The 12,874-nt window shown below is 43.6% G+C and overlaps 1 protein-coding gene across 1 annotated transcript in view; it reads left to right on the forward strand.

Moving 5' to 3' along the window:
- Nucleotides 1-12,874, forward strand: part of TANGO6 (transport and golgi organization 6 homolog) — a 132,926-nt gene that overhangs the window by 50,490 nt on the left and 69,562 nt on the right. Inside the window, exons 13-14 of the mRNA XM_028534769.2 lie at nt 514-1,029; nt 3,212-3,269. Of these exons, the coding sequence (XP_028390570.1) occupies nt 514-1,029; nt 3,212-3,269 (574 nt within the window). The remainder of the gene's footprint in view (nt 1-513; nt 1,030-3,211; nt 3,270-12,874) is intronic.

Here is a 12,874-nt window from a genome sequence, read left to right on the forward strand (position 1 = left end):
GTCAAGAATACAATAATCTGGAAGAGAATTATATGATATGATTGAGTATTAAAATCAGGTTTGGTGAGAATAGTGGTAGAGACTAATAGTTTAATGCGTAAGTGGGTCCAAAGGATGTTAACATCTGTTCACAGAAAATGAAATGCAGACAGTCTGTAAACATGGAAGGATGCTTAATAGTGCTGTTAGCCTGGCTAATGCAAATTAAAACCATAAGATACCATGTCCTGCTCATCAGATTGTACAAATTAAGGGTAATAATATACATTACTGACATATTTTTTAACTTATAAAAGTGCCTATACATGGTAAGTATTCAATAAATGTTTTTTGTTGTAGTCATTCAGCAAGGGTTATTAGCGCCAGACTCAGGCTACCTGCTGATGGGTTACACTGGGAACAAGACTTGCTCCCCGCCCCTTTCACTCGGGGTGTGTTTTTTGCCTTAGGTTCAAGTCGTGTTAACATCCGCTACGTTAATTTGGGTTTGCCGTTTTTCCTTTCACCTTGCAGTTGAAATCAAGTGACTTTGCTGTCCTGAAGCAATTGCTGCCTCTCTTGGAGAAGGTCTCCCTCGCGTACCCGGACCCCGTCATCCAAGAACTCGCTGCGGATCTCCGCATCACCATCTCTACCCATGGGGCCTTCTCCACCGAGGCCGTCAGCGTGGCCGCCCAGAGTGCCCTGAGCAAAAAGGACCCAGAAGGGAAAATAGAAGAGCCGCAACAAAACAGTCGTGAGAGGTACACTGGTGTGTCCCATGGCCACCTCAGCCAACAGCAAAGCCTGGAGAAACCCAACCAAACCGGCCTGGAATCCAGCGCTCCACTCGGTCCTCAGGAGGGCAGCGAGCCCAGCACTACTACAAGCCAGACAGCTAGAAGCATAACCACAGAACAGCTCCAGGAAGTTCTTCTATCTGCTTATGATCCTCAAATTCCAACACGGGCTGCTGCCCTTCGAACTCTTTCTCGCTGGATTGAGCAGAGAGAAGCAAGAGCCCTTGAGGTGCAAGAGAAGCTTCTCAAGGTGAGCAGAACACGCTACATACATGCGCACGCGGGGTGGGGCAGCCTGGCTGGAGCCTGACTGCGTCAGCCCTGTCTGGGTACTCTCAGGGAACGTGTAATTGTTCCGAGGAGGCAAGACGTAGGCATAGGAAAGACCTGGGTAAGCACACAAGGCTAAATTGACCATGAAGAGATCACCAGAATTTTTACAGGCAAGAAATGCTATGGACAGTCATACAAGGAGAGAGCTGAACTCTGGAGGAAGTAGGTCTTGATCCTACCTTAACAAACTAGTGAAGTTCATTCACGTGAAATAAGAGGGGAAGGAACAGCACGACCACATCCCCAGAGTTGGGAAAGTATGTTTCTGGTGAATAGATTCACTGTCATCACTGTGACCCAGCCAGACAAGCCACCTATGTTCTCTGGGCCCCCTGTAGAGGGGCATTCAGCATAGATTTATGGGGGAGAACGCATATGCTTAGCTGGGGATCTTTTCCCTTTTGTGGAAGTCATCCTGACCTCAGTACGGGTTAAGGGCAAGTAGTCTGGAGACTACTGACCGAATTCCAGACCCAGTTTTTGCACCAGTCACTTAAACTCTCTGTCTTGATTTCTGCATCCGTAAAGTGTAGACACTTGATGTTGAAAGATTTAAAATAAAATCATCCACGTAAAGCTCTGACTGCAGTGATGGGCACACACTGAGCACTAGGAAAGGTCCGCTGCCGCTGTCGTTATCAGCTCTTCTGTTTAGCGGTCAGACTAAGAAGTGTAAGTCTTGGAAATGGGAGGGAGGAGGGGAGGGCTGGGTGGGAGGGTTGGGATGGGAGTAAAAGAGAGAAAATTGTACTGCAACAACAATTAAAATAAAATTTAAAAAAAGTGTAAGTCTGGTTGGAAACACATTTTTTAGTCACTAAAGTATTAGAATCAACAATATAAAAATAACTGCTGTGTATTGAGCCAGGCCCTATACCTTTCAGACATTGTCTGTAGGCTGCAGTATTGGTATTTCCGCACCCCCCCGGCCCCCCACTTTGTAGAAGAGAAAAGCGTGGAATGAAAATGAATCAAGGACTTGTCGTTAAAATGTTGCTGAAAACCTCAAATTGTATCTATTTTTTTTTTGAGGAATCATTAAAAATACCCCTTCACATTCCTACTTAGATGATGAATGGAGTGAACATCTTTCGAATTTTAAACTTGTTTAATCTCCCTCTGCTGCACATAATAGGTCATCAAAGTCCTGTCGGTCGTTTTTTTTCCTTCCAAGAAACGTTTCAAATCTATCTCTTCCTCTTTTTTCCCCACACTGCTACCCTGGATTAAGCTTCCTTCACTTCATACATGCTCCCCACCTCTTCCAACCTGGCCGTCTTCCCAGTGAACGAGCCGTAGGCCCCCTGCCATGCTGCACATGCGGAGACCGGCAGCCCCCAGTGGGTGTCGGGAACCACTGTGCCAGCCAGCAAAGGACGCGTCACTGCATATGGAACAGCCACCCCGCTTCCCCTAGACACCAAGCAGGAGGGACAGGCACATGGCCACTGTCCTTCTCTCACTCTCATGTTAGGGCCTCAACCTAACACGTCACTGTCGTATCTTCTGGATAAGCAGGACCCCCAGTGGGTGACACGCCGCGGTGTGTTCCTGCGTTGTGAGATGCGCTGGGAGCAATTTGTTACTAATGTCGGCTGAAGTGCTCAAATTTGGAAAAGATTTTGAAAAATGGATTAGAACAGATTTAAACATATCCCAATAATAACGTTTCTGTTTCTCACTTGTATTTCCATATGCTTTCTGAGTGCAAGAGAAAGGAATCAAATTACAGCAAATGTGCCACCAGTTGGGCATAACCCCAAACCGGGCCTTCTGTGTGGCATGGCCTGGAGTCTGTCACGTCACACGTGAGAGTGTCGTCCAGCGTGGGCTGTAATGGACTTTTCCTCCAGATTTTGGTTTCCATGCTCACTCCTGGTGTATACTTGACTACTTCTTTCAACACTGCCTTTCTTAACTATTATAAAAATGGGACTTCAAACTATGTGCTGTTTTCTCCATGAGACTTAAAGTCAGACCAATGTCTAGCTAGCTAAGAGAGGTAAGTAGAAAAGCACTTATTCTTTTGAGGCTGCTATAAGGGTCTCAATCTTGCTTGCTCTTCTGAGTCACATCACTGCTGTATTTTGTGGTTCCAGATATTCTTGGAGAACTTGGAGCACGAAGACACCTTTGTATACCTGTCTGCTATCCAGGGTAAGTGAGTCCTGGTTCAAGGACTTCGAGTCTATGTCCTGTCATGTATGTTTGCACAAATCACTCAAGTTACAGAGCCACAAGACTCCTGATCTTCCTGTAGCCTCTCCATGACTTGATTTCAAATTCCTGGAGGGTTCCCAAAGGGTACTTATAGAGTCTCAGTGTCTCACAATGCTGAGGAGGCCTTTATTTATGTTTACTTATTCTGTGGATTAAATCCCACTTCCTGTAATTCAAGGAGATAAAGAATGGCTCACACATGAGCTCTTATTACATTAACCTTTTATGTATTTGACTACTGTCAATATGTACCTTTGCTCTCTCTTTAAACTCAAATAATCTCAGGGTATTTAATGTTTCTTCTTCAAAACATTTTTTGCAGTACTTTTATTTCTCTTTTGTGATTCTTTGTTGTTCTCCACATCTCTATTAGTTTTTGGATCCCAGATATAGGGAGGGACCTCATGCAATGAGGGGTAGAGAATTAGTCACCCAAAAGGGCCAGAGGCAGACGTGATGAGACAGTCAGAATGAACTCACATGTCTCTTGGCTCCATCAGCGGAGTACAGTCGCCAGGAGCCAGGGCTCTGGAGACGAGGCACCTGGATGCAGCTCCTATTCCCTGTTTCTCAGCTAGAAAAACTCTGGCAAATTACTTAATCGCTCTGGGCCTCAATTTCTTACTGTAAAAGGGAGCTAAATAGGAATGCAAAGTTATACACCACTTTGGAGACCAGTCCGGCTGTTCCTTAAAAAGACACATGTAGAGTTACCACTTGAGCAGTCACAGTCCTAGTAATGCACCGAAGAGAAGTGAAAACGTCCGTCCGCACAAAAACTTGTACATGGGTGTTCGTAGAGCCCAAAGGTGGGAACAGCACAAATGTTCATTATCTACTGAATGGATAGACAAAAGATGGTATGTACACGTGATGGAATGTTATTTGGCCATTAAAAAATTAATGAATGAAACTTGCTGCGGCACGGATGAACCTTGAAAACATTGTTATGTAAAAAGCCAGTCACAAAAAAAAACACATGTTTTATGGTTCCTTTATATGAAATGTCTAGAATAGGCAAGTTTATAGAGACAGAAAGTAGATGAGTGGTTGCCTGGGGTTTGGGGGAGGGGGATGAAGGGTCGGGAGGTGATAGCTAAAGGGCACGGGGTTGCACCGCTCTGTGAATCCGAACCCATTCCTGAGTCTGTGTAACCATTTCTCACTTGCAGTAAATCTCCTGGTGTCCCTCATTTCGGAGGGTCACTTGCTCAGGTCTTTCTGTAGGCTCAGTGCTTTCTGGCACTACATGTTGCTGTCAGTCAGAACACATTTTCTTCTCATTCCTTCCACCCACAAATTTAATAGCTTTCCATCTTGATAGGAAAGCTTGATAGGAAAGCTTGATGGCACTTACTAGGTACCATGCAGGCAACTTTTGCAATTTGCAGTGCAACAGCAGAACTAGCCCAACTTTCTTTTTCCTTCTTTACAACTTCATGGAGAGAAGGTTTGTTTTTACCTCAGCATATGATTTTTCCCCCTTATTAATTTGAGAACTTTGGTCTTGTCGTTGATCGGAAGTACTTTACCCCTTCCTTTGGTGTGTCCACATGCCAGATCACTATTCTTGGGCTTTGGGGCCACTGTTAAGTGCAATAAGGGTGACTTGAACACAAGCACTGTGGTACCGTGACCGTCGATCTGATGGACTGATAACCGAGGTGGCCGCGGAGCGACTGGTGGACAGGTGGTGTCTGCTGCATGGGCACCCTGGGCAGGGGGGTGATCACGTCCGACGTGGGGTGGAGCAGTGTGCTGTGAGATTTCATCATGCTGCTCGGAACAGCGAGCAGTTTAAAACTTATGATTTGTTTATTTCTGGAATCTCTCCTTTAATATTTTTGGACCATGGTCGATCACAGTAACTGAAACCAGGGAAAGCGTACCTGTTGGTAAGGGAGGACCACTGTACTTCCGCTGTTTGATTGCTGGGTAATGGCATGGTGATCTCCGTGACCTCTCGGGTCTAAAGCTTGAGTAGGCCGATCCTGTCAGTTAGTTATTGCTACATGGCAGTCCACCCCAATACTCAGTAGCTTAAAACACCAATCATTTGTCATCAGTCACACATCTATAGGCCCATGTCGCTCAGCTGCCCTAGGGTGGGCCTGGTCCAGCAGCTCTGCTTCTCCCTGGAGGCCTGTCAGCCAGCGGGGGTGGCTCTGCTGAACATGTTCCAATCATCCCTGGACCGACGGCCTGCCGGGGCATGCTCCCTGGGTGCTGGCAGCAGTGTAAGAGAGCAAGGATAAACTCAGGAGGCCTCTTCAGGCCTCAGTTTGGAGCTGTAATCCTATCACTTCTGCCTCATTCTGTTGACTAAGGCAAGTCACGTGGTGGAGAAATATGCTCTGTCCCTTTAGTGGGGTAAACTGCCAGATCACAGAGTGAAGGGCATGGATGCAAGGAGGCGTGAAGAACTGAAGCCAGTAATGCAGCCCTTCATGCCGGTTGTCTGCAAAAGACAAGGTTCTCTGTGAGCACAAAGGCACCTATAGGTCCTTACTGACTGCTTATCTCTTGGTATAATTTGGGTCTAATTGACTCTGTACCGATCTAGTAGTTGAAGCTTAAGAGAGAGTACAGAGGGGAAAATATACAGTCATGAAGGCCTGAGCCTTGGGATTTATTCTCTAGTCAGCAAGCATCTATTGTGCGCCTACTGTATACGAAACATGTAACAGTGAGTTGTTGTGACTAGGTTAAAAAGCAAAAAGGAAATTCTTCAAAGGAGACCAAATGATCAGCCAAAGAGGTTAAAGGACTATGAGGTGAGAAAAGAAGCTGAAAGAGTCAAGGTTTCAAGAGAGAAAGTAACTCCCTGCAGCCGAGAGGCCAGAGTCTAGGAATTGAGGTCAGTCTGGGGCCCGACAAGCCCAGGAAGCCACATGACGATGATGGTACCTCTGGGAATTAAGTAAATCAATGAAGTGCCTGTAATTAAAATGTCTATAATTAATAAGTCTCAGAAAACAAGTCACTCTGTACTTTTCCTGAGAAACTGTAATAACGTGACGGAGATGTTTCTCATTGATTTTTTTTTTTTTTAGGGCCGGGGGTTTGGGAAGCCTCAGTGTGTCCCTCTCATGTGGCAACATCGCTGTTTGGAACAGCTTCTTAGCTGATTAACCCATGGAGCTCATTAGCCCCTAGGGTCTGCTATAAAAATCACAACTGTTGGTTTTGTGTTTGTATTTAGTAATTTTAATTGGTGTGCTAATCAGTTAGTAGCTAATTTGCTGATGAAGAACATGGGAGGTAGAGGTGTAATTTCTGTTCTCAGCTCCCCTCAATGGGCAAGTTTGAATTAATTGATGTTTTTGGTGTTTGTAACGTACACTTAAAGACCAAGGCCTTAGGTGAATTTCCCATTAAGAAAAGGAACCGAATTTTCCCACCTGTGTTGCCAGCGTTCCCTGCCCAGGCCTAAAGCACTCCGGGAGCTAAGCCACGCTGGACTTCCAGTCCGACGGGACCAGCCCACCTGTGAATGTCCCGCAGCGTTCGGAACGCCTAGCTGTGACTTCGGTAGCATTAGTTTGGGGGACTGTGTGTGGGAGTGTGTGTTTAATGTTTTCCTTTTCTAGGCTGCCTAAATGGCTCCATGTAAAAGTTACAATATACGTTTTACCTGATTTATTGATACTTTGGATTTCTTTTGTAATTTTTTACCAGCTTAGCAGTCTTAGCATAGGGCAGAGGGGAGTTAAATAAGCTCATTCATTCAACAGATGTTTATTGGTGCCTGATGTAGGAATTTCTTACGTGTGTATTACCTGCCCCTCACAACAACCTGAGAACTAAGTTCCCTATGAGTTAAATTTTAATTTTATGGAAGATTGCCTGCACCTACTTTTAGCCCTAGTAAAAAAGTGATGGTTGACTTAGTTATTAGAGCAGCTGCCCTCCCGTGCTCGGGAGCAGCCTCTGCAGGCTGAGAGTTACAAACCACTTTGCTGAGTTCCAGTTACAATCCAGCGTTTATAAATGGACGACTTACTCTTAGACCATCGCCATTAAGGGTCTCCCCTTTTTAAGACTCCTTATCTATTCTTTTTTTCATTGTTTAAAACAATTTTAAGTGACAAGGAAGTATTATATAAGGTAAGAAGTGGAAGTTCTTCTTTTTCCCAAGATTGGAGTTAAAAATATGTCCTTGAGAGTCCCGTAACTTATATTCAGTGATTTGGGCATTTCCAAACTTCCGTTTTGAAATCGGTGTTCGGTAAAGAATGTGATGAACACATAGTGATAATCTTCCAATCTGATATCACAGCCAGGTTGTGTGTCATACCGTGGGTCTGCTCACGTGTCCTCTCAGTCACTTTGAATTACTGAAGGACACACCGAAAGCAACACCAGAGGCAGGTGTATTTTAGGGATTCAGGGATCCAAGTGCTCCCTATCAGTGTCAAAAGGATCTTTGGATAAAACTACCAGGCTCATTGAAAAAGGGGGGAAAAACGCGCAAAAAAAGAAACAAAACAAAAAGATCCTAGATTCTGAGCCAAGCTTGAGAGGTAAAAGTAAGTCAGCGTGTGCAGTGAAGAGAATCTCAACTTCTGGACATGCCCAAGCAGATCGCACTGACTCTTCCTTTCAGTTTTCATTTCTGACAAAAGAGCCAAGGAGAGAGAAGGCAAAGGGCCCGCCAGGGGGGAAGGTGCACTCAGGGCGAGATTGTTTTTACAGCGTTTCAACTGAGCAGCGTTACAAATCTTAACTTGTCGGAGAGAACTCCCTATCTCGTTCTCAGAGTCCCACCTCGAATGAAGTACGCTGGGAAACCATTAACTGAGAATAATTCTACCCCTTCAAGGACCATCTAATTGGATCTGGCATTGAAATTTGGAACGCAGCCCTGTGAAGTTTATCATCTCCACTTATGCCCTTGAAATGGGAAGATTTCTTTTATGTCCTGACCTGGTTTCTGTGCCGCCTAATTAACAAATGAGCATTTAGCAAACGTCTCTCATTCATGCCACCTCAGTCAGTTCTTGAAGTAGTTCTGGGAAGCAGGCGTTATCACCGTTTTTAAAACTTCTTATTTGAGCTACAGTTGACGTACCTGAAATTCATCCACTTAAAATGTGCAATTCAGTGATTGTTAGTATATTTAGAGAGTAGCACAACTACTACCACTGTCTAATTTTAGAACTTTTTCATAATTTCAAAAAAGAAACATGGTATCTATTATCAGTCACTTTACATTTCCTACTCCCCCTGCCCCCAGCAACCACTGACCCACTCTTTGTTTCTGTGGGATTGCTTTTTCTGGGCACTTCATGTAAACAGAATCACGCAACGTGTGATCTTTTGTGTCCGGCTCCTTTCACTTAACGTTTCTGAGGTTCATTCATGTTGCAGCATGGGTTGGTACTCCATTACATCTTCAAGCTGAAAAACATTGTATTGTATTAATTAACTAACGATATTGTTCTCTGTTCATCAGTTGATTGATGTTGATTTGGGTTATTTTCACTTTTGACCATAATGAATAATGCTGCTATGAATATTTATGTACTAGTTGCTATGTGGACATGTGTTTTCATTTCTCCTGGGTATACACCCAGAAGTGGAATTGCTGGGTCACTTAGTAACTGTATACTTAATTTTTGAGGACCTGCCAAACTTTTTCAAAGTTGCTGCACCGTTTTACTTTTCTATCAGCAGTGTATGAGGGTTCCAGTTTCTCTACATCCTTGCCAATGCTTGTTGTTGGCTGTTTCTGACTCCCGTCCTACTGGGTGGGAAGTGGTTTCTCACTGCGATTTTGATTTGCATTTCTCTGGTGACTGATGATATTGAGAATTTTTTTATGAGCTAATCATCCATTTGTATTTCGTCTTTGGAGAAATGTCTTTTTAGATTCTTTGCCCATTTTTAATTTTTTTAAATTTATTTTTATTATTTAAGTTGTAAGAATCCTTTAGATATTCTGAAAACAGGTTTTTTAATCAAGTATATGAGTTGCAAATACTTTCTGCCATTCTGTGGGTTGTCTCTTCTCTTGCTGATGGTGTCATTTAAAGCACAAAACTTTTTACTTTCGATGAAGTCCACCTTATCAATATTCTCATTTAGTTCTTGCACTTTTGGTGTCATTTCTAACAAGTCAATGTCTAACCAAAGATATTAAAGATTTACTTCTGTGTGGTCTTCCAAGAGTTGTATAGTTTTAGGTCTGTGATCCAGTTTGAGCTAATGTTTGAGTATGATGTGAGATACACCATTTTACAGCTAAAGATTCTGAGATTTAGATTGGTTAAATCCCTTTTCCAAGATTACACAGCAAGTAATTTGAACCTTTTTCTTGGCCTCCAAGTCTCATTCTTTTCTTTTCAATACACTGTATTACTTCTCTAGAACTTCAGATAATGGTAGAAATTGGCCCTATTGCCGTGCTTTAAAAAATATTATGATTGTGATTATCAATAATATTTATTAAAGTTGAATAATGCTTAATCATCTAGACGGATCTGACCCTGTCAGCAATCCTGAAATACAATAAAAGCAGATATTATAATCCTTTTATAAATGAAGAATTGATTTGCCTACAGTCACAAAAACTGGGAGAGTGGTGGAGTTGGCACAAGACCCATTTTCCAGGGATTCCCACTTCACAGCACCTCATCTTTCGACAGCCCAGGCAACGTATACGATGCCCTTCCCCTCAAGTCAGAGACTGCATGTCAAGCCCAGAACATCTGAGTTTTACATCAGCGTTATTTTTCAAATGTCTCTCCATTGTTTCCCACTGTCGGTTGAAGATCGGTACATTTAGATTTGCGTCAGGATATTTAGTAGTTTAGGCCCTGGCTAGTGTGGCTCAGTGGATTGAGTACCAGCCTGTGAACCATAGGGTCACCGGTTGGATTCCCAGTCAGGGCGCATGCCTGGGTTGTGGGCCAGGTCCCCAGTAGGCGGCACATGAGGGGCAACCACACATCAATGTTTCTCTCCTTCTCTTTCTCCCTCCCTTGCCTTCTATCTAAAAATAAATTAATAAAATTTTTTAAAAGACCATATTTAGCAGTTTAGTACTTTTACATGTAAGTAAATGATGAACTGGCTACTTCAAGTTTTGTTATCTTCCCTGGATAATTGCTGTATTATAGAAACGGCAATAAGTACTATGGAAGTCAGCATTTGCTGAGTGCCTGTTGTGTGCCAGTCACAGCAACCGGGAAAGTCAGGGATTATTCCTGTCTGCCAGCGAGGGGACTGGGGCTCTACAAGGTTAAGAAACTGGCTCAAAGCGACACAGACAGTAAGTGTCAACATCGAGATTTGATGGAGGGGAACAAAGGAGGAAAAAAAGGGGACAGCTGTGATAGCATAGTCAGTAAAATATACTTTAAAAAAATAAAGACTTATATTGTCCCATTGCAAAGAAAAAAAGTCAAGATTTGAGTCTTACATCTTTCTGGCTCTGAAGACTATGCTTTTGTATAGGGAAAAATAATCCCAGTGCCCATGTTGTTTCTGTCTCCAAGGTGCGAAAGCTGAGTTTTCAGGTGATCTCGGTGTAGGAGAACCAGCAGGCCTATGGGGAATAGTTTCACTATAAATCGACTCTTCCTATAACTTAATAATATGCTGACCTCACGTTTGCTTGATTGTGTGTGTGTGTGTGGTTTTGCTCATTTGGCAACGTGTAGTGTTACATTGTAAGCAGTCTCTGTGTGTATCTTTGAAACTCATCTCTCGTGTGTGGAGCATGAGAGCACGTTACCTCACGCTGCCTGCCCTGCTGCCCACCGGCGGTCTTCACAGGTTCAGCGTGCAGGGCCTCCGCATCGCATTCGGGGCACCAGGAAGGAGGCTTCAGAAATCCACCCCTAGGATTTATGCAGTCGACGGAGATAGTGGGTTGTGTAAACATGTAGTTCTCTGTATAGAACTCTTGATACTTGTTGCGTCTCTCATGCCAATAAATGACATTTAAAAATAACTTACTTTAATACAAATTATGAGGCCACAGAGAAATCAGAACCCTCATACACTGCTGATGGGAATGTGAAATGGTGCAGCTGCTCCGGACGACAGTCTGACAGTTTTCCAAAGGTTAAACAGTTACCATACGGCCAGCCAGTTCCATCCCTAGATGCGTGCCCAAGAGAAGAAAACATATATCCACATAAGAGTGATATGTGAATGCTCAAAATGGTATTATTCATAGTGGCCAAAAAACAGAAAGAACCTAAATATCCATCCCCTGAAAAGTGGATAAATACAATGTGGTATATCTTTACAATAGAATAGTATTTGGCAATAAAAAGGAATGAAGTGCTGATTCATGCTACAAAACGGATGAACCTTGAAAGCATGGTCAGTGAAAGAAGTCAGACACAAAAAACTACATATTGTGTGATTCCATTCATGTAAAACATCCAGAATAGGCAAACCCATAGAAATAGAAAGTAGATTAGTGGTTGCCAACATCCAGGAGGAGGGAGGGATGGGAGTGACTGATAATAGATATGAGGTTTCTTTGGGGACTGATGAAATGTTTTAGAATTAGATGGTGGCTATTGTATGATCTTGTAAATGATACCAGAAACCACTAAATTATGCATCTTAAAAAATAAACTTTAAAAACTCAGAGCAGTAGTTTTTCATGGAACTTTTAGGACTCTGAGAGATGGATGGGCAGGATTAGACCCCTGCAGATGGGGACCCCTGCAGATGGAGAGAGGGGACTAAAGCTGAAAGAAAAGCAAAGGTAGGAAGATGCGCAAGAGCAGGGCAAGTACACAGGAGGGAGGCAGTTCGGGTTGGTAGTGGAGCCACGTGGGTGAGGAGGGAAGAGTGGGGCTGGGCTGCAGTGTGGAGCGGTCAGAGTGCTGACACCTGCACTTTTCTGTGGGCTCTCGGGCACCTTTAAAGGCTCATTGTTTCCAGTCCACCAGTAATGTCTCAGCTTCTGGGATTCCATGCTTATTGGTAATTATTACTTATGTAAGTCTTTTTTCTTGTTTTCATTCATGATTTGCTGAGCACCAACCACATATCAGACGTAACTTAACATCATTTCATTTACTCCTTACCACACCCTATGAGGGTCGATGTATCTCCCCATTTTCCAGACAAAGAAATCCAGGCTCATGGGTTGGTACCAGTAGAAGGCCAGCGAGTGAGTGATGCAGTCCGCAGTCACGTCCAGAGCTCTCTTGTCCCTCTCGTGCCTCCTCCCTCCCTCCATTCCGTTTCCTTCTGCTCTCAAGTCAGCATGGCCTCTGCTCTTGCAGGCAGTAGAACCAGATCCTGACATTTTCAGCCAAACAAGTAAATACTTCTTAATTTCTTGGTTTCCAGAGCTCATTTCAAACCCTTGACCTCCCTACTCACATAAGCCAGCTGTCACAAAGACCGATTCACGGCTAAGGGGCCAATTGCAAGGTGCCTTGGGTAGGTGTCAGTTGCTTAAATGTCTACAAAACATTAAGAAGGTGCAGGTATGCTCCCTGAAGAACAGCTCTTTCAGTTTTGTCCTGGAGTCACCCTTTCATCAGTAAAGTTGGAACTTGAAGGCAACT

This window comes from Phyllostomus discolor, chromosome 12 (genome assembly GCF_004126475.2).
Source record: "Phyllostomus discolor isolate MPI-MPIP mPhyDis1 chromosome 12, mPhyDis1.pri.v3, whole genome shotgun sequence".
Classification (NCBI taxonomy): Eukaryota; Metazoa; Chordata; class Mammalia; order Chiroptera; family Phyllostomidae; genus Phyllostomus; species Phyllostomus discolor.